Here is a 21,923-nt window from a genome sequence, read left to right on the forward strand (position 1 = left end):
AGCAACCAATGAATGCATAAATAAGTGGAACAACAAATCAGTGTTTCTCTTTCTCTCAGGAGAAAATCAATCAATCAATAATAAATAAAATTCTTTAAAAAAAAGAGAGCCAGGACTCAAAAAGATATTTGCACACCAATGTTCATAGCAGCACTGTTCACAATAGCCAAAGGTGGAAACAACCCAAGTTCCATCAACAGATGACTGGGTAAACAAAATGTGTTGTATACATGCAATAGAATATGATTCAGCCTTAAAAAGAAAGTTCTCGGGAAGAGATTAACCAAAGAACTTATATGTATATATGCATAGCACACAGACACAGACAATAGTGTGGTGAAGGCCTGGGATGAGGCGGGGGCTGGGTGAAGTGGGGCAAAGGAGGGGAAAATGGCATATCTGTAACACCGTCAACAATAAAAAATTTAAAAAAAGGAAATTCTGACACATACTACAGGAAAACCACCTTATTTCTTCAACAAGTATGTTGCAAGGGGGGAAAAAGGAAGAGAAACCTTCAGTCCTCAGCCAAATGCAGTGTGTGAACCTTGTCTGGATTTGTTTGAACAAACTAAACAAATGAACACCAAATATTTGAGAGACAATTAGGGAAATCTCGCAGACTACACAGTGATATTGAGAAACTGTTAAACTTTTTAGGTGTGATGATACTGTAGTGATTGTTTGTGGTTACATCTTTTTGAGATACATACGGAAGTTTTTACAGGTAAAATGATATATCTGGGATTTGTTTCAAAATGATCCAGTGGCAGAGGTGGGTGTGGGGGTAGAGTTGGAATATATGACTGGCCACAGGTGTTGGAAGCTGTTGGTGCTGGCTGTTCATTATGTTATTCTCCCTTGCTTTGCATATGCTTTAAATTGTTCATATAAAAGTTATTTTTAAAGTAGCTACACAAAAAAAGGCCAAGATAATTTTGGGAGAATAAATCTACCCTATCAAATATCAAGACATATTTTAGTGGCAACATCCTTCCCAGTTATCAGGCTAGATCATGTGAGCAGCGATTCCTGTTGAGAATTTGTCCTACAAGGTACATACAGGTACATTCAAGGTACATACAGGTACCTTGAATGTGGGTGGAACAATGTGCACACGCTTACTCACTGCAGCAGCATCCTGGACACAGCAAAGGATTAGAAATAACTGCATGGACCCCAACAGGGACTATAATACAACCACAAAATAGAACAAGGAAATACTGTAGGCCTAGATATATGCAACCATCTCCAAGACCTATTACATAGGGAAAAAAGAGCAAGGATACGACTAGAGCTGCTACTATATGTGTACAGACTTCCCTGTATCTTGATGAAATGTCTCTGGAAGCAAAAACAGGAAACCAGATGACATTAGTTGCCTCCAGGGAGGTGACAGTGGTGGCTAATGGGAAGGAGGGAGATATTTCACTGCTTATGTCAATATTACCTATCCAAAAAAAGATAATTATAATGAATATTTAATTTTGAAAACTGTTATAAAAAGGAAATAGCACTAGAATCGTGTGGAATTGTCCCTTCATGAGAGCTTCAATGCATAAGGTCTTGAGAAGTCCTATGGAAAAGCAAATTACTTAACTGCTTTTCACAATGTGGCTGACACATCACCCGTCTCAAGTACAAGTATTAAGTAGAAGCACTTTGACAAACACCAGATTAACAATATCAAATGTTTATTAAGCAATTGTTTGCATATCTCTCAGCTAAGCATTTGACATACGCAACCTTATAGTTCTTTACATTAGTCCTCCAAGGTAGCAAGCATGACCATCTGAAGTTCGTAGTTGAGAACTGAGGCCCAGATAGGGAAAGTCACTTGCCTGAGGTTGCACAGGGAGGAAAAGGTGAAACCGACAGTCTCACCAACATGGCATGTGGCTCCCCAAATCCTTTGCTGGTATATGTAACAAGTAGTTACTGAGCGCCTTCTGTGTTCCTGGCACTAGTGTACCTGCTAGCTAGTGATTCAGAGGTGAGTAAAGGTTGAATAGTTGAATGTGGCTTCTTCTGTAGTGAGTGTCTCACTGTAGCTACAGTCCCCAGAAGAATAGGCACTTGCTGATGAAGGACCCAGAGTACAGCCTCCAGCAGAGGAAATAGTTTATTACTAGCTAGTAGAGGTGGTGGGCTCTTAGGGTGGGGGCTGGGGGAAGGCATAAAGATTGGATTCAAGGGACTGATTAATTCCTTGTCTTGGGTCCCTCCAGAGCCTGTGCCAGACTCATGACTGTGGAAGATGCTATGGTTTGAATGTTTATGTCCCTTTAAGATTCAGATGTTGAAATCTAAATGCCTCATGTGATGGTATTAGGAGGTGGGTCTTTAGGAGGTGCTTAGGTCTCTAAAAGAGGCTCCAGAAAGATCCCTTGCCCCCTTCCACCCTGTGAGGACACAGTGAGAAGGTGCAGGCTATGAATCAGGAAGAGGGCCTTCACACAAATGTAACCACGCTAGCATCTTGATCTTTGACTTCCCAGACTCCAGAACTGAGAAAAAAATTTCTGGCTTTTTTGTGTCTTTTACAATATTTATATTAAAATTAATATATTTTTTATTTATTTCAGAGAGAGGAAGGGAGAGGGATAGAAACATCAATGATGAGAGAGTCATTGATTGGCTGCCTCGTGAACGCCCCCTACCAGGCATCAAGCCTGAAACCCGGGCATATGCCCTGACCAGGAATTGAACCTTGATCTCCTGGATCATAGGTTGATGCTCAACTGCTAAGCCACACTAGCCAGGCCAGGCTTTTTTTATTTGTTTGTTTGATTTCAGAGAGAGGGAAAGGGAGATAGAAACATCAATGATGAGAGTAATTGATCGGCTGCCTCCTGCAAGCCCCCCACTGAGGATAGAGCCGGCAACCTGGGCATGTGCCCTGACTGGGAATCAAACCGTGACCTCCTGGTCACAGGTCGACACGCAACCACTGAGCCACACCAGCATGACAATTTCTGTTGTTTATAAGCTACCCAGCCTGTGGTATTCTGTTATAACAAGCTGAACAGATGAAGACAAGGAAACTCAGGTCACAGACCTGGATCTCAGGGAGTAATGCACAGGGAGTGGGTGAAGCCAACTTCCCCCTGGGGTAGAAGTAGGAGGCCCTCTCTGCAGGTACTACCTGCTCTGATTCGTGGAAGCAGAGCCGCTGGTAGGCTTCAGCAGACACTGAACACCGATGGGGCCTGGCCCTGGTATTTCTCGTGGACCGTTTTCAGGATGGGTATGAGGTTCTGGAAGGTTGGGCGAAATGAGGCCTCTGCCTCCCAGCAGTTCTTCATGAGTAGATAGATCTGGGGAGGAAAAAACTGGAGCTGTGGTCACTGCTCTGTCCACAGTCTGATGACGGGGATAGGGGAAAGGTGGGGAGGTCTCACTTCATGGGGACATTTCTCTGGCCGTGGCAGCCTCTCCCCTCGTTCCAGCAGCTCAGTGAGCCTCAGTACTGTCATCTGCCCCTGGGTGAGGCCTATGAGCTCGATGAATTTCTACAGAAGAAACAAGACAAGTCTTCAACAGGCAGGGCCTAAGTAGAGACCAGGAGCTTGCAGTGGGACTACAGGGGTTCTAGTCCTGCTTCTACCACTTCTCAGCTGCATAAGTTTGGACTTAAGATCTCACTTCTTTAGGCTTCAGTTTTCCCATCTGTAAAATGGGGTGAAAACATTGACCACCTAGGATGATTGTGAAAGTTAGAGAAAATCATATTCATACAGTAAGTCTGAATCAGATGTTTGCCTTGTTATTAAGCCTCCCAGCAGGTTGTTTTTGCCTGGACAGGATCTTTTTCCTCCCTCCTATCTAGGCACTCGGATTGATTTTGGGAATAAACACCTAACATTCTCTTGGCTCCTCCCCCAGCCCAGGCCTGGCCAGGAATTATGGCTCGTGGATACACAGTGATTGGCTCCCTGGAGGACACATGAGCCAAGCTGGGCCAATCAGAGAGTCCTGAAAATTAAGCTGGAAAGACGACCCTTTTTCCCCTCAGTTTGGGGGAATGGCTGCCTGAAAAGCAGGGTGGGGTGGGGTGGCTTGGGGGGCTGTTGCCACAAGAGAGAGGGCCTGAGAGATGCTACCACAGAGAATAGCAGAGCTGAAGGATGGAGAAAATGGGATTCACGGTGTCATGAGGGTATAGATCAAGCCGTGCCCCAATTCTCCCCTATAGTTTGCAAATAGCAGAATAAGCTGTTCCTATTTCAGTGGGATTTCTGTCACAAGCAAAGCCTCTGGCACTGGAAGTGGCCCATTTTACAGACTGGGACTGTGAGGCTCAGGTGGATTAAGCACTTACTAAACTGGGGGAGTTGGGAATTGAATGCATGCTTTTCTAACTCCTCTGGTATGGGGTGGCGGTGTGGGCCTGGCTCTCACCGACGGGGGGCTTTGCCTGGAGTCACAGTAGGTCAGCAGTTCATACATGGTGACACCAAAGGACCAGACATCGGATGCATAATAGAATTTATACTCCTTCAGACACTCGGGAGCATACCTGTGGGCAGAGGGCAGTCAGGCTGTGGGTCAGACCAGGATGGAGTCCTTATCTGGAGCTTGGGAGCCCTCTGCCCCCAGTTAGGGCCCCATCCTTAAGGGGAAGCAGTTTCACTGAGACAAGGCCCTGTCATCTGAGACCCCAGCATCCACCTCCACCCTGGCAACCCCCTTTGGCTGGGTTTCACCTAGTCACCAGAACACAGGGCTGTCCCCATCCTCGCGCACTCGGTAGTACTCGTGGCCTTCGGGCACGGCCTTGGCTAGGCCAAAGTCCCCAATCTTGACCAGCCTGTCGTTGTCCAGCAGCACGTTGCGGGCAGCTAGGTCTCGGTGGACATAGTGCTGTGCATGCAGGTAGGCCATTCCCTGGGGGCAGGGTGGGTCATGAGCAATGGGGCAAGGTAGGGCCTGAGGAGCTGTGACCAGGATGGTTTGGGGACAGTCAGGGCAGGCTTGCAGGGACCTGGAGCAAAAGCAGGCAGGATGGCAGGTGGAGCCCAGTGGGACAGCAGGGGCCACAGAGGGGGCCCTGAGCAGGAGGCAGGCAAATTGGGAAGGACTAGGCTGCTGGGTGTGGCCAAGCGAGCAAAGGGAGTCCCAAAAGTGGAAACTAGGTGGGATTGGGAACCCAGTACTGGGGTTGTATCCAGGTGAAGAGATCAGTATAGAGGAGTGCAGGCCCAGGGGCGGGGCCTGGCAAGCAAAGGGATGAGACACTCAGGCCAGGCCAAAGAGAAAGGGGTAGTTCTGTCAGCAGAGGTGAGCTGGCCTACCTCGCAGATCTGCTGGGCAAACAGCAGCAGCTGGGCCAGACCTACGCTATGCCGGGGCAGGTAATCTCGGAGGCTGCCCAGAGGTACATACTCCATGACAAGCTGAATCGATTTCTCACCTAAGGGCAATAGAGACAGGGGCTGGGGGCTACCCACTCTGAACCCTGCAGTTCCCCTACCCCCAGGTGGGTAGGAAGGGCCAAGACCTTCCCACACTAGGCCTAGTCCTCAGATAGAATGGATCCATCTTGAACCCCATCCCCAATAGAGGGAGGGAGCAGAGCTTGGGGTGGGGGGAAAGAAGGCAGCCCCCTTACACCTACAAACTGCGTCCTCCAGCCAGGCACTGAGAGGCTCTAATTGCCAGGCACTCGTGGACCTGCCGGTCTTGCCCACCTTGGTCCTCACAGCAGCCCTTGTACTTAACGATGTGCTCATGGTAGAGCGTGCGCAGGATGTCGATCTCCTGCCTCCAGCCAGTGTAGAGCTGAGGGCCGCAGCCCACCTTGAGAGCTTTCACTGCCACCATCTCACCAGTGCCTTCGTTGGTCGGGTCATAGCAGTACAGGCTGACCTTGCCGAAGTGACCCTAGCCAAGATGCAGGATGGTCAGTGCCCCACTGCCCCCGTCCCCCACCCCTAGTCCTGCCTCCATGCAGGTCTCTAACAGCCAGACTCCTCCACCGGCCCTCCAGGTCCTCACCTCACCCAGATCCCGGATCTTTTTCAAATAGCGCTTGTGGAAAACAGTGGGGTCTGATGCTGGCAAGGTTGGGTTCACATACAGGACTTCAACAAGATCTGGAAGAGCCACAGTGGGTGAGGCTGGAGCATGACCCTTTACCCAGCAGGCCCACACTCTGGGGCACAGAAAGCAATTGACTGCTTCCCTCAGCATCCAACCCAGAGATCAGGGAACTTTTTGCAACAGCTGGAAAATTCCACTTCTGGTCCAAAACACAGAATTGGCTGCATCAAACTGACACCTGGGATATTCTGAAACTCGGTAAAGGCACAAACTTTTCATCAAGAGAGAAAGCAAAACCAAAAAAATTGTGAGGGTCTAATTCATTCAAAAAAGTTGTGGCTGTCTCCAAGCAAAATATTAAGACCTTAAGGCATTCCCCCACCCACTTAAGTGAATTAGAACCCAGCACAAACCCTGAGCCACTGATCAGAGTCCCTGGGTGTACTGTGCCTGTGTCTACAGGGTTCCCAGCCCCTCCCCCTGCCCCAAGGTCCTAGCAGTGGCTTGGGGGCTCACTTTGGGGCTGAAGGTGAGTGAGGTCACGAAGGATGGTGCGGAAGGAGGGCCGCTGGGCCAGCTCATAGGTCAGGCACTGGCTGGTGAGTGTGGCGAGCTCCGGGCATGAGGGTTCAGGCAATCGGTGCTGCTTCTGGTAGAAGTACTCTTTCTGTGGGGAAGGGGACCTGAGGAGTCGGTGACACCACCCTCCAAGTCTCCTTACCAAAGAGGCAGAGTTAAACCCTAGAGTGGCATTGTTACACCAGCCCGGTCCTTGTTCTGTCATCCCTATTTTACAGATGAGGCAACTGAGCCTCGGCAAAGGGAAGCCAACTTGCCTGCCACTGCAGAGCTAGGGCTTGAACCAGAGTCCAGCAGATTCTGCTGTGTGGAGCATCTCATGCTTGGCCCTTCCTATTCTGGCTTCCACCCACCTCTGCTTCCAGCTCTGCAGATGCAGCTCCCTGAATGCATCAAAGCCTCTGGGCCTTTGCACAAGCTGTGCCAAGGCTACCACCCTCTAGCCACTGTGGTATTTCTGTATTTAGATTAAAACTTCCTGGCCCTGGCCAAGCAGCTCAGTTGGTTAGAGCATCATCCCGATATGCCAAGATTGAGGGTTCGATCCCTGGTCAGGGCACATAAAAGAATCAACCAATGAATGCACAAATAAGTGGAACAAACTGATGTTTCTCTATCTCCCTCTCTCCCTTCTGCTCTCTTTTTTAAAAACAAACAAAAAAACTTCCTCTAGAAAGCCTTGCCTGACTCCTCAGCTAGATCAGAGGCATTCTCTGGGACTTCTTCTCCCTGTGCTTCCCCAATCACTAGCCTGGTCACTGTACCTAAAACTGAAACAGTGACTTGTTTGCTGTGTGCCACAAATGACATTTGAGGTCAGGACTACAGTTAACCCCAACTCACATATAACCTGATGGAGCTCCAAAGAGATGAGGCAACATATGTAAGGCCACAGGCCAGGAGGGGGCATCTCTGGACCTTGACCTCTAGACTCCTTGGTGGTGCTGGCCCCTTTGTGGGAAGGGCCCAAGGGTAACCCCCATTGTACCTCCGAGGGGCCGCGGTCCTGCAGGGGGGCCTCCCCATCGAAGCAGATCTCCAGGAGGGTGGCACCAAAGCCCCACTTGTCAGCGGCGGTGCTTAGGCTGTTGGCTCCGCCAGACAGGCACTCAGGGGCCATCCAAGGGATCCGCTCTACCCGCTCTGGGAGCCAGGGCCAGAGGTCACCAAGGGTGAAAAGAGTGGGGTAAGCCAGTCCCCATGCCCAGCCCTATCCCAGTCCTCACCCTCCCTGGAGAGGGCACCCAGGCCCACACCGGGGTCACTCAGTTTGATGAATGGGCTGGTGCCCTCTGCCAGCCCCAGACGTGCCAGCAGGATGTTCCGGCCACACACGTTACCATGAACCAGGTGCTTGTCCTCCTGGGGTAGGAAGGAGAGGGGACATAGCCACTAGGGGCCTATAGACACTGTCCCCACCCCATCCCACAGGGATAGCCCATGTGAAAAAGACAGCCAGGGTCATTATTGGGATCCTAATACATGTCATTGTGACTGGGACACCCAGTGGGTCCTTCCTGTCTTCCAAGAGCTGGTGGTTAAGGCTCTTGGCCTGGGAAAAAGGGCCAGAGGATGCCACTGCTCTCCTCAAACCCATGCCAGGCACACCTTTGTGCTGGCTGTTCCTTCTGCCTGGGATGCACCTGGGGAATCCTTCCCCAACCCATCTAGTTAAAACTTCATGCCTGGCCGGGCATGGCTCAGCGGTTGAGCATTGACCTAGGATCCAGGAGATTGAGGTTCGATTCCTGGTCAGGGCACATGCCTGGGCTATGGGCTCGATCCCCAGTTGGGGGCGTGTAGGAGGCAGCCAATCAATGACTCTCATCATTGATATTTCTATCTCTCTCTCCCTCTCCCTTCTTCTCTCTGAAATCAGTAAAGATATATTTTTTTTAAAAATAAATAAGATAAAATAAAACTTCACCTCTTTCCCAACTTATAGCAACTCCTTAACTCCACCCCTACTCTCCCAGCACGGTTCTTACTACTTTCAAACGTATTATGTAACATACTTAATTATTCCTGTTTATCCCTTTAACTAAAAATGCTGGCTTCCCAAAGGATAGAGACTTTTGTCTGTTTTGTTCTTTGTGTGTCCCCAGGGCCTAGGACAGAGCCTGGCACACAGGGGGTGCTCTGGAAACTGGGGTGAGAGGACCAGGAAGGGCTGGAGATGAATGGCAAGAGAGAGTGACAGAGGCAGCTGAGGCCAGGCCCCAAAGGACACCAAGTGGAGGAGTTACGTGTCCTCTCAGGGGAGAGGGGAGGAGGGAACCACAGGAGTATGTGAGCAGAGGTTTGTGGAAAGATCTCTTGGAGCTAGTGTGTGGATTGAAGGATGTGTTGAGGCCTCCCCAACCAGTACTGAGGCTGCCCTGGCCCACCCTACTGACCCAGGCCCCGCCCACAGGCCACATACCAGGTAGCTGAGGGCACTGGCCAGCTGCTGGGCCACTGCCACCTTCCAGGCCACAGGCACATGGCCCCTCTCCCGCCGCAGCCACGTGTCCAGGGGTCCATGCTCCACATACTCTGTCACCATGATATCTGCAAAGGCCAGCTGCTGCAGGGGCCGCCCACCTGCCTCCACCCTCCAGGGCACCGGGGGAAGAACATGGGAGCTGGGACTGTGGATGGGGAAGCTGCTGGGCAGGGGTGTTGGGGGGAGGGGGGGCTTGGGAGTGAATTTGGGGAGAGAAAAAACAAGGATGGAGTATAGGCTGAGGTGGGTGCAGGGTGAGGCAGAGGCGAATGTTGTCATTTGGGTCCAGGGTGAGTCTGGGATATAGAGTCAGCTGCCATGTCCGTGACAAAGGTGAGGATGGGCAGATGGGGGCTGGGCTGTAGAGGCACCTGGGTGGTAGATGACGGGTGGAATGCAGTCAGGAATTAGGGTATAGTCGAGAGTTGGGGTGCAGATAATGGCCAAGGTGTAGTCAGAGGCTGACTGCAATAGGTTGGCATAAAGTCAGGGGTTGGGGCATAGGTGAGAATTGAATAGTCACAGATTGGGGTATAGTAAGGGGTCAGGATGTTAATCAATGGTCAGTATGTAGTCTGGTATCGGGATGCAGGTCAAGGGTTGGGGTACAGCCCAGGGAGTGGGTATAATGGCAGGGTCGGCCTATAAATGGTGGGGAGTGTATGCTGGGGTCCACTCACTTTTAGAGCCGTGCACACAGATACCGTGGACGAAGGTCAGGTGCATGTGGGATACCTGGCTCATAAGGCTGGCTGTCTCGTAAAAGGCCTGTGAGGACAGGCCAGGTCAGGTGGCCGCATACCCTGCCCCCTCTCCCTGCCCCCTGGCTGCACTCACTCACCAGGGCAATGTCATGGTGACTGGGGTCTAACATCTTCAGCACGACACGCAGCTCCTGCCCATGGTCCCCACCAAGCAAGGTGGTATCCTCACAATCTGCCTTGTCCTCCTCAGGGCATCCGCCCCCAACTCGCAAGAGGCCCTCATACACATTGGTCCTTGTGCCCTGGCCCAAGTGGGACAGCTGGGGGAACATGGCAGGGAGCACCTCCATGACAACAGCTGGTGACTGCCCTCACCATGCCCCCTGTGCTCCGAGGGGCCCCATGCCCACACACACCTGGGTGATGTCATCCTGGCAGACCCGGTGGAAGCTGAGCTGGCTGAGATTGAGAGACCTGGTGCTGGCCTGAGGCCCCCGCATGACAATAAGGTTGGAGCTCTCTGGGGATGAGAGGAAAGTCACTGAGGGCCGGCGTGGGGGGAGCTGCCACCCCACCCTGTGGCCCCGTCATCATACCTCCTGGCTGCGGCAGGCAGCAGTGGCGCAGGGAGAAGCAGTTGTCACCAGCCTGCAGTGAGCAGCCCTGCAGGGCAGCCCGCAGCTCCCGCACGCTGGGGAAGGACCGGTCCCAGCTCTGCAGCCTGAAGGTCCCCGCACACAGCTCAATGGGGAACTTCCACAGGCGCAAACACTGCGTGTCAGGTGCCTGGGGTGGGTGGCAGGATGAGGGTGGTGAGCAGGGGTCTAAGCAGGGAGTGCACCCAATCCCAGCCCAGAACCCCCACCCCAGGCCCACCTGGCCCCGCTGGGCCACTGTGAGGATAAGGCGGTTGAAGTGGCTAGTGCTCCAGTGGATGAGATAGAGGCCATCCTCCGGCTGCAGCTTGGCCAGCACAAATGGCTCCCTGTGGGGGACAAGGGGGCAGCATCAGGGGGCACTGCTGGGCCCCCACCTGGCAACAAGAACACCAACGCCTGCCCAGAGAGGCACACTCACAGCTGGGACAAATGTCAGACACATCTTATGCGGTGACACTGGATCTGGGACACACACAGCTATAATACTGTCACACATGACAACTCATACAGAGATAGGGGCACAAGAACTTGTGCATAGCAATTGTCAGACACCATCACTGACACAGTGACATACACACACACACAGGAAACAGCTGTCAAATGCCGATGGGCACACACCCAGCCATACATTCCCAGGTGACACACAACAAGCGATCTGTCACACAGCTGACTATACACACAGCTGCTTACCCAGTGTAATAAGGCCATGCAGAGGCTTCAATATCCCAGACCCAGAGGTGACAAGCATCATGAGCACAAACAGACACTACAAGGTGACATAGCTACATAGGCCCAGGTGCCTACATATGTGGTGGCCCACATGCTGCTACAGACTGACTGTTTGTGTCCCCTAAAATATACATGTTGAAGCCCTAGCCCCCTGCTATGATGGTATTGGGAGGTGGGGCCTTTGGAAGGTGATTACGTCATGGTGGCGTAGTCCTCATGAATGGGATTCATGCATTATAAAATGGACCCCAAAGAGCTTCCTTGCCCCTTCCACCACTTGAGGACACAGCAAGAAGATAGCTGTCCTGAACTAGGAAGTGGGCCCTCACCAGACACCTGATTTGCTGGTACCTTGAACTTGGAGTTCTGGCCTTCAGAGCTGTGAGAAATAAGTGTCTGCTGTTTCTAAGCCATCTAGTCTGTGGTATTCTGTTACAGCAGCCCGAACAGACTAAGACACACTGACATGGCTCACAGACTCTGTACAAGTGGCACACACCTAGCATGACAGGGCACAGCCACAGCTCTCATGAGGTAAAATGGCTACTACACCCTCCTCTGGCGTAGAGACTAGGCTCAGAGGGGTCAGATCTCTTAGAAACCCCTAGAGGCAAGTCCCAGTGTTACAGGTAGGACAAAGGACACCCAGGCACAGGAGCAATGACCAGATAAGTTGACAGTCACAGACTGTGACCTAGCAGCATGCAGGACAGCACACAGGCATCTGATTACCACATAAGCACTGACACTTTGTATTCTCTACCCCACAAGTCCAAACAGCATCACTCAGTGACCCACAATCACCAGGACAACACACACCTGCAGGGGTGTAAACACCCACATGTTTCTGAATGGCCACCACGTTTGTACAACACAGTCCCCCCAAAATCACCCATTGCATCTCATGTGAAAATGTGTGAGGACAATTTTATATGCAGTCACCGGAGCAGTGACATGGCCACACAACACATGGGCTATTAAATATCCAGACATGCACGGCAACAGTCCCAAACTCAGGCACTCTCATCATGATATGCTGCCCAACCCATCGCAAGTCCCTCTCTCACTCTTTAATCCCTGTTGCCACACTCGTATGCAAGCACACACAAATGTACACTTACATGCATACACACACAGAGACAAGCACACGTGGGTGCACTTGCAAATAAGCACACATGGGGGAACACACATGCATGCACATATGCACTCACACAAGCACACAAACAGTTGCACACACTGAGACACGAATGCACACAAACATGTGCACACACCTCATTTGAGCCCCACAGTCCCCAGAGCTCAGGGTCTAGTTGGCAGCTGCCACCACCACGGCCCATGCCGCCCAGCCTCCCTCTGGTCACTCACAGCAGGGGTCCATGGACACCGTCCTGGATACTCATTACCAGGCGTGGAGGAGCCACCTCATGGCACAAGTAGTGGTTCGAGTCAGCCGTCAGGCGGAAATAGCCATCCACTAGTGACACCAAGGACAGAGCGATGGCCCGGGAAGGCAGGGTCAGCTCCTACAGGCCACGGGAATATCAGGCAGGTACTGCAGACTGGGGGTGCCCCCAGCCCAGCCCTCAGCCCAGCCCCCAGTCTCGAGTCCCACCAGGCATTTGTCCTGAGAGTGGATGCTGACACGGTGTTCTCTCAGTACCACATGGGTGATGTCCTGGAAGTCACAGAAGTAGGCCCATGGTGCCTCCCGCGGCCTGTCCATGGGTTGGCTGCCCAACTGTTGGGCCTTGGCTTTCTTCCTGGATAAGCCAGGATGAGGATCCCTGCTGCTGCCACCGTCACCACCACTGGGACCCTGGAAACCCAGCACATGTGGAGGTTGATTTGAGCAGGGCTAGGCCTGTTTAGTCCCCTGCACATTCCCCATGAGGATAGGCTGGAGCTGGAAGAACCGGAAAATCTCAAATATCCCCTCTTGAGTCACAGGTGGGACAGGGGACCCACCCCCAAGAGATAGACATGCCAGAAGCCAGAACGTTGGGGAGGACAGAGAGGAGAATCCTAGCTTTCTCATCCCGAGTCCAAAGGGGTTCTCAGAGGTACACACCTCAGAAACAGGGTCCCCAGGGGGCAGGCAGAGACACTTCCCAAGAAACAGACTCCAGGGAACAGAAGGACACCCCCCCAGAGCCATGTGGGGAAAGGGCTCACCATAACCCCCCTCAGAGACCAAGGCCAAGGTTGAAGAGGAGCTCCCGCCCAATCCCACCCGGACCCCCAGATGGAAGGGGCCCCCTGCTCACCTCTGTCTGTATTGGCCGCCACTGGATGCCACCAGTTCCACTCACTAGCACCTCATGGGTGGGGGGCTTGACTGCAGACTTGGGCTTGGGGTCTCCAGGGGCCTGCCCACTGTCCCAGATATAGCAAGGCTCCCCCTCGGCTTGGGCTAGCAGCTCTAGGTGACACACAGGCACACACTCAGTGCCGAAGCGGGGTGCCAGCCGCTCAAGTGTGGCCAGGTACTTGAGCATGATGACCTGCTGGGAAAGGCGGCCTGGTTGGAAGGCCTGCAGGAACCTGCGGAAGATGATTCGAAGGCGTAGTCGTGTGAACCCATTGTATTGCCGGATCTGCTGCCGGAAGGAGCGTGGGATACAGTCCTTGAAGCTGTGGAGGTGACCAAGAGGGTTGGTTAGGGGTCTAGTTGCAGGCCAGGCTGGGTGACATCGGGAAAATGACTTAACTTCTCTGAACTGCAGCTGCCTCATCTAGAAAATAGGCAAGCTGTCGTGAAGTGGAAAGAGAGAATATGATAAAGGGCCAGCACAGGGAGGCTGGGTGGTGTTGGGGACTGGGGCACAGAACTCAGAAGAGGACTCTGGGACTGAAATCCCAGTTGTTGGACAACTTCCTTAAGCTCTATAGGGCTCTGTCTGCTCATTTGAAAAATGAGTATAAACAGTGCCCACCTGTAGGGCTGATGACAGAATAATGACTGTATCAGCATCAACTGTTATTATCACTGAAGTCACTATTGTATTTTTCATTAATATTATGATCATTAATAAAAGGCACAACTCTGGGGACCCCTCTGCTCTTCACAAAGCCCTGCCTTCTCACCCCATCACCTGCCCTGTACCCAACTATTAGTATAGTGCCCCTAGATTACAAGTTTCCAAGCCTCAGACTCTATGTTCCAAGGCTTCTCTCCCACCCCGACCAGAGGAATCCTAAAGCTTGAGGTTCTAGCTGCCTTCTGCCCCCACTTCCAATCCTTCCAGGACTCACTTCTGCCCTGGGGGAAAGGCCCCCTGACTATGATCGCCACCTGCACTTGAGCAATCATATTCCAAATTTAGTTCCCCTGGAAATAGGCTTTTGCCACCTTCTGCCTCTGGGCTTTTGTATAGGCTGTTCCCTCTGCCTAGAATGCTTTGCCAGCACAGTCCACAACAGGATAAAGCTGACTCAACCTTCAGGTCTTAGCAGAAATATCAGCTCCCCTGGGAAATGTCCTCTGATCTCCAGGCTGGATAGGCTGCCACTTGTGGGCTTCCCAGCACCCTGAGCTTCATTTGCTGTCATGGCCCTAGTTCTCCAGAATGATAACATGACAGGGACTGAAAAATATGTGCTTTAAGAACTGATGGTCCTGAAAGACCCAGTTTTCCTGTTGCCTCCTCCAGGCAGTATGCCCTGATTGCCCCAGCCCTTGGCAATGGAGGTGAGCATAGCTAGCCCCTTCCTTCCCTTGAATTCTAGGGAGTTCTCCAAGCTCACCTGGCTCTAGCCACACTTGCTCCATATCAACCACATACCCAGCCAGTGTGGCTCAGTCATTGAATATTGACCCATGGACCTGGCTATCGATTCCCAGTCAGGGCACATGCCCAGGTTGCAGACTCAATACCCAGTAGGGGGCATGCTGGAGGCAGCTGATCAATGATTCTCTCTCATCATTGATGTTTCTATCTCACTCTCCCTTCCTCTCTCTGAAATCAATAAAAACATTAAAATAAATAAACAAATAATGTATCAGGCACAGTCCAGCCACAGGGCCTTTTCCCTGGCTGTTCCCTCTTGTCCCAGATATCCACATGGCTTCCTCCTTCACTTCCTTCAAATCTTTGAATATGACCATCACCTCCTCAGTGAGGAATTCCCCAACTACCCAATTTACATTATACACCCCTCACTCCCTGACATTTCCCCTCTTTCTCTTTTCCTGCTTAATTTTCCCCCATTGCACTTTATCACCATCTGTAATACTATACATTTTACTTTTGTATTTTTTTTTATTGCCTGTCTTCTTCACCAGATGTGAGAGCCAAGAGGGCAGGGGTTTTTGTATGACTTGTTCACTGTTGTGTCCTCAACAACCAGAACTATTGCCAGCATACAGTAGGTGCTCAATAAATGTGTGTTGAACGAATGAAGGCATGGCAGTTTGCAAGGTCTACCTTGGCCCCTGGATGCCCAGGTGTTTCCATCCACCTACACAGTGTCTCCGCCCCATTCCCAGGCACCTGATCTTCTTGGCCACCTTCTCCAGGGGAACACCGCGGCAGAGAGCAAGGTGGCAGAGATGCAGAAAGGCCATGCCCAGGCTCTCATTCTTAAAGTGGTGGATCTCCTCCTCACTCGACAGCTCCCACAGCGATGCCACATCATTCACAAACTCATGCTTGCCCTGGGGGTGGGGAAATCAGGCTGAAAGGGAGGCCTGAGAACCTGTTCAATCCCAGCTTCTGGCCACTTTGGGAGGGGAGGGAGGGCCTCCCCATTTTCTGGAAAGGCCAAATATACAGCATGCCTGCTTCCTCTGCCCAAGCTTGTGGTAGACATCACCAATCAATCAGACTCTTTCCCGTGCAATCTTGAGTCTCAGAACCCTTTGGTTCAGGTAGGAAAAAGGATCCCAGGTGGCATGAGTTGAAACCTATTAGCTATAATTGGGGAAAGAAGTGGAGGCACCTCAACTGTCCCTAAGTCCCCCTGAAATAATCCCACCTCCAGCCCTGCTCACACCTGCTCAAAGAGGTACTCAAAGGAGGCTGGGTCCAGGAGTTGCACCCCATGCTCTGCCTGTTCTGACGAAGCCTCGGCCCCTGGGGGCCTGCAGCGGCACACAGCTGGCTCCTGAGAATTTGTGCCATGCCAGTTCCGGAAATAAAACCTAAAGGAAGGGAGGAGGCACAGATGGGGCAGTGCATGGATTCAGACCAGCTCCAAGAAGGTGGGATTCAGGGGAGAGAAGAGACAGAACAAAAGGGGACAAGCCTTCCCACATGCCTTCACCCACCTCATGCGAAAGTATAGCGTCAAGTTTGTGTCTCTGGAGACCTCCAGAATGTGGTTTGGGGGCAGCCAGACTTGGGCCTGGGCATCAAAGAGGGCAAAGAGATTGAAGCAGGGTGGAGTGATGCCTGGAACAGGGAAGAAGCAACATATGGAGTCAGTGTTTGCTGTATCAACCCATGGGCCCCCAGACCTGCTATCTTCCTTCACAAGCCTTCTTAGGCCTCCTCCCCTGCTGCCAGAGAACAATGCAATATGCAGACCATGCTGTGGCCTCACAGCGAACTACATTTTCCAGCTTCCCTTGTTGCTTGGATGGGGCTTTTGGATTGGTTTCTGGCAAATGGGATGTGAGCACACAAATATGCATACTTCCAGGCCTGGAAATAAACGCTCCTGCCATCTTCCCTACCCAGAGATATTGGAGACCCCTTGTGCCAGGTGGTGAAGCACAAGATAGAGGTGAACTATCTGACCTGCATTCAATTTTAGGTATATCTTTATTGTTTTAACCCAGGAAAACTGGGGGAGGGGAGTGATGCTTGTTACTGCAGCAAAACCTATCGTAGACTGACTAACACAACTCTACTCTGATCTCTCTAACCCAGAAGACATACCTAACTACCTCCTGGCTGTCTCCCCCTGGATGTCACATGCTGCCTTAGAGGTGCCTTGTACCAAACAGATCTTATCTAAGCTCCCCACACCTGCCCCTCCTCTGCCTAGTTCATTTTTAAATATGTTTTTGTTGATTTTTTTTTTTTTTTAGAGAGAGAGAGAGAAACATCAATCTGTTACCTCCCGCATGCACTGTTACCTCCCGCATGCACCTCAACCCACCTGGATAGGGAACCGAGCCCAAAATCTGGGCATGTGCCCTAACTGGGAATTGAACTGGTGACCTTTCAAGGGTGATGTTTGACCAAATGAATCACACTGGCCAGGGCCTCTGCCCAGTTAAGCCAGGACTTGGTGCTTGTCCTCAATTCCTCCCGCCCTTTCCCCTTTAGATTGGTACAAATCCTCCATCTCTCTGGGATCCACCCACTTCTTTCAAATCCAAAGCCCAGGCCTAGTCCATCCTCCAGACTTGCTGTCATTTCCCACATTGGCCACCCAAGGCATTTTTTAAAATACACATCACTTAAAAAAAATTTTTTTTTTAATATATTGATTTCAGAGGAAGGGAGAGGGAGAGAGAGAGACAGAAACATCAATGATGAGAGTCATTGATCAGCTGCCTCCTGCACGCCCTCCACTGGGGATCAAGCCTGGAACCTAGGCATATGCCCCGATTGGGAATCAAACTGAGATCTCCAGGATCATAGGTTGATGCTTAACTGCTGAGTCATTGTGGCCGGTCAAATTTTTTTTTTTAAATCCTTACCGGAGGATATTTTTTTCCAAGATTTCTTCAGGGAGTGGAAGGGAGGGAGGAAGGGGTGAGAGAAACATCCATATTTCGATCAGCTGCCTCCCGCACATGTCCCGACTGGGCCAGGGATTGAACCTGCAACCCAGGCACATGCCCTTGACTGGAAATCAAACCCGCAACCCTTTGGTGTGTGCGCCAATGTTCTAGCCACTGAGCTCACCGGCCAGGGCCACATCACTTAAATTTTTTATTTAAAATAGTTCTTTCAGAATAATTTATAATCACCTAAGTACCAGCCACCAGATAAAGAAATAAAACTTGGAAAGTACAATTGAAGCCCCCACCTACAACCACCTCCTTTCTCCTCCCACAAAGAGGTAACCATACTCCTGAAATGAAGTTTATCATTTTCATATCCTCTATGATCTAGTCTTGAATATTATATACTCAAGATGTGGTATTATACCATAGGTATCCTGCAATTTGCTTTTTCATGCCACATGATGATATGTGTAATGGTTAAATTCCCTTTTGTGGCTTTATAGTATTCCAGTGTTTAACAATACTGCTATTTATTTGTGCATTCTCCTATAGAGGAACTTTAAGATGGTTTCCCATTTTTCACTAAGATAAGCAAGGCAGCTCTGAACATTCTCATATGCATCTCCGGGAACACATGAGCTGAGTGTCTGTACAGTGAATATCTAGGAGGAGAGCTGTGTGGCCTCTAACATTTCAACCGTGTTAGATGATGCCAAATTGCTCTCAGTCACTGCATCCAAGTGTACTGCCTCAAGTAGAAGAATGTCTCCCTGTGAGACAACTTCCTAAAGAGCCAATCTGACTATTTCATTCTCTGGCTTAAACCTTCCATGGCTCCCTATTGCCCCCTAAGAAAGCTCAACCCCTCATCACAGAATAACCATGACCTGGACCCTTACAGTTATACTCTGGTTTCAAGTCCTACTCCTGCTTCCAAATTCTTGAAACTGCCACTCTAGTTACTTTTACTTTCGTTTCCTCAAATAGATCAGGCTCTTTGGGCGCCCCTGCACATGCTATTCCCTCTGACAGGCACATTTCATATCACCCAGCACATCTGTCTGAGTTCTTTTAAGAATCAGCCATTGATTGAAAAGTACAAGGTGTTGTAGAAATCCACCAGAAGGCCCTCACCCAGTTATGGGGGAGGAAGTCTGAGAGGACTTCCTGGAGAAAGGGGCATGTAAGCAAAGTCTCCTTGGAGAGACCATCTACTCCTCTGGCAGAAGAAAGTACACTTTTGAGCACATCTACTGCAGGCTCTTCCAGCAGTAGATGGTTCCTTACTGCTCTCAAGGAAAAGTCTAAACTCTCAATTCCTCCCACTAGCACTTAGGGCATTGTAAGATCTGGCCCTGACTCACCTCTCCCCCATCATCTTCTACCAGGAGTTCACCTGGCCTCCCTGCTCCCACCCTCACCCACCACAGTCTGTTTCCCCTACAGCAACCAGAGAGCACTGTGAACACCTGAGTCTAGTCACGTCCCTCCTTTGCTCACAGTTCCACCTCACTTGGAGTAAAAACCAAAGTCCTCCCTGAGGCCCACAAGGCCCTGTACGACCTGCACTGTCACCTACTTTCCCTCACCTATCCCTGTCTCCTCTCACTCAGCTCTAGCTGTTGTTGGCAAGTTCCCACTTCAGGGCCTTTGCACTTGCTATTCCCTCTGCCTAATACCCATTTCTCCTCAGATATCCTTGTGGCTCCCTCTCTTATCTTCTTAAGTTTAAAATTATCTATCTCTGCCCTCCCACACAGTTTTCTTATTTATTATTACTTCCCTATGATAATATCAGTGCTACAAAGGTAGTGATTTGGGGCTGGCACCCAGTAGGATCTCAATGTCTGATGAATGAACAGGCAGACAGATGCAAGAATGGGGTTCAGCTGTTGCCAGCACCTCCACCCCTACCATGGGACTCACCGACTTTGTGTGCGATGTGAATGCAGACCTCCTCTGCAGTCAGTGTGGCCTCGCTGAAAGTGACCCAGGGCTCCCCGCCGCCAGGACCAGCCCAGTGCAGGAGCACCTTCAGGCCTCCTGTGATGGCTGTGAGCTGAGCTTCGTCCCCATTGGGCTTGCTGCCCCTGGAGGTGGAGCCCCAATGGCCCAGAGGCATGATCTTGACAGCTGGCTTGGCTGGGAAGGAACAGCCCATTAGTCCCCAGGCCTTAGCCTGGAGGCTCCTGTTAGCACTTCAACCTGCTGCTCCTTTAGACTGAGGCCTGAGGGGAATATTCTGAAAGCCTCTTGTTGTGCTACCTCGGGCACCCAATTCCCCTCCCTGAGCTTCAGTTTCCACATGTTTGATGGAGCTAGGATATTTACCCCCACCTTTTAGACCTGTCGTGAACAATGACAACATCCAACCTCTTTATTGCACAAACTGGTACCAATACAAAAATCTATTCTGAAAACATTATTCCCAAAATAACCAGGCAGGCAGGTGTGGTCAGACAGACCTGGGGGTTGAATCTGGGCGCTCCCTGTGTCAACTCAAGCAAGTCACTTAGCCACACTGGGCCTCAGTTTCCCCATCTGAAGACTGGCGATGTGTTGCCATCAAAAGATGGTTGTGCCATTTCAACACCATTCTGCATATTCATATGCATATGTTCAGCACAGACCTTGATATAGGCCTGAAAAAAACAACAAATATGACAAAAACAAGAGTAAAATCATTATTCCTGGTTTCATCCTTGTGATCGCTTTTTCTCTTTCAGGACAATATTCCTGCCTCCCACATCTACCCCCATGAGTGACCCCAGGCCCTTCTGACTCCCCCAAGCCTAGGAGGGGATTAGTTCATCTCTCTCCTCCCAAACTAGTCCAGGGCCCAGACCTCCTGAGGTCCCCAGTATCTCCACAAAGGGGCTTTCAGGGATTCCACCAATGTTACAGATTTCAGACAAACAGTGATGGGAAGAGGAGAATGTTGTAATAGCAGAATGTCGGATTCCTTAAGAATTAGCTCCTCTCTCTGGGCCGGTTTCCTTATCTGGAAAATGGGTATATAAAGGTTTCTCCCTCCAAGGACTGTGAGGAGGATCCAATAAGATGAGGCAGGGAAAAGGCTGGGCACAAGGCCTGGCATACCGTAGGCCCTTGATCAATGTTCGCTATTATTGTCTATTAACGTTTAAGATAAGATCATGGGGATGAGGTTTTTGGGGTGTCCACCCTTCCTCATCCCCATTGGGCCCAGACCCAGCTTTGAGGATGGGGTCGGGGCGAGGTCTGCACTCTGGAAGCCTGCACACCACACACCCAAAGCTCCAAACCCCGGGGACAGGGCAGGAACTGTGATGAGCACCCCGGGCATCGACCAGTCCGGAGGCAGCAGGGGCTTCTACCCACCTCCTGCCAAGCGCGGCCAGGCCCGCGCCTCCCGCCAGCCGCATCCTTCTAGATGACCTCCGGGGGGGGCACCCTTTCCGTGCCCTCCTCCACACTCACCCTTTCCGGGGGGACTCTAGTTCGAGACCCATACTTAGTCCCGCCAGGGCGGGCGGCCACCACCCTGTCGCCGCCGAGATGCCGCCTCCTATTGGCCACCTGAAAAGGGCACACTCACTGGCTGCCGACCTTTCCGTCACACGTAACCATTGGTCCTTTCTTTGGAACGGAGGCACTCCTATTGGTCCCTGGGTCTCTCCGCTCAACCGCGATTGGCTAGATCGGCTACCGGATGTGCCGCAGCGTCAGCGACTGGCTGACTCGGTGGGAGAGGCGGGGAAAGGGGTGGTCCTCGCGAGCGGGCTTCCGCGGCCCGGCCTTCTCCGCGGCCCCGTTCAGACTTCCGGACCTGACCCCGGGGCAAGTCCCGCTTCCTCTTTTCGGAGATTAAGGCTGCAGCCGCCCGCCGCTCAGTCCTCCAACCGCCTGCATGTGACTCCACGTTCCGTCCCGCCTTGTCTCTGCCTGGCCCGCCCCGGCTTGCTGGCCGGGACCCCCCCCCCCTCGTCTCCTGGAGGCGTTTCCCGCCCCCCTGCTCATCTCTCTCTCATCCCTGTCCTCTGAGGCCTCTTGCTGGCAAAGCAGCA

The 21,923-nt window shown here is 51.5% G+C and overlaps 1 protein-coding gene across 2 annotated transcripts; it reads right to left on the reverse strand.

The window, feature by feature from the left end:
* Positions 1–1,677: 1,677 nt before the first annotated feature.
* Positions 1,678–21,410, reverse strand: TYK2 (tyrosine kinase 2). 2 transcript variants are annotated; one of them, XM_016207941.2, is made up of 23 exons: positions 19,804–20,038; positions 16,465–16,588; positions 16,191–16,338; positions 15,689–15,852; positions 13,463–13,829; positions 12,811–13,014; positions 12,564–12,721; positions 10,687–10,795; positions 10,407–10,596; positions 10,227–10,330; positions 9,948–10,130; positions 9,787–9,874; positions 9,044–9,171; positions 7,848–7,983; positions 7,610–7,764; positions 6,559–6,709; positions 5,998–6,095; positions 5,691–5,883; positions 5,295–5,413; positions 4,715–4,887; positions 4,402–4,519; positions 3,402–3,512; positions 1,678–3,317 (listed from the first exon to the last, which is right to left on the reverse strand). In XM_016207941.2, the coding sequence occupies exons 1-23, from the start codon at positions 20,036–20,038 to the stop codon at positions 3,183–3,185; spliced, it is 3,591 nt and encodes a 1,196-aa protein (XP_016063427.2). In that variant the 3' UTR covers positions 1,678–3,182. The 2 variants fall into 2 exon arrangements, with proteins under 2 accessions (XP_016063427.2, XP_087672837.1); XM_087816711.1 differs by lacking the exons at positions 1,678–3,317; positions 3,402–3,512; positions 4,715–4,887 and adding exons at positions 20,343–20,519; positions 21,337–21,410 and having other exon boundaries at positions 4,408–4,519; positions 19,804–20,019.
* Positions 21,411–21,923: the final 513 nt, after the last annotated feature.

Source organism: Miniopterus natalensis, chromosome 4 (genome assembly GCF_054644295.1).
Source record: "Miniopterus natalensis isolate mMinNat1 chromosome 4, mMinNat1.hap1, whole genome shotgun sequence".
Lineage (NCBI taxonomy): Eukaryota > Metazoa > Chordata > Mammalia > Chiroptera > Miniopteridae > Miniopterus > Miniopterus natalensis.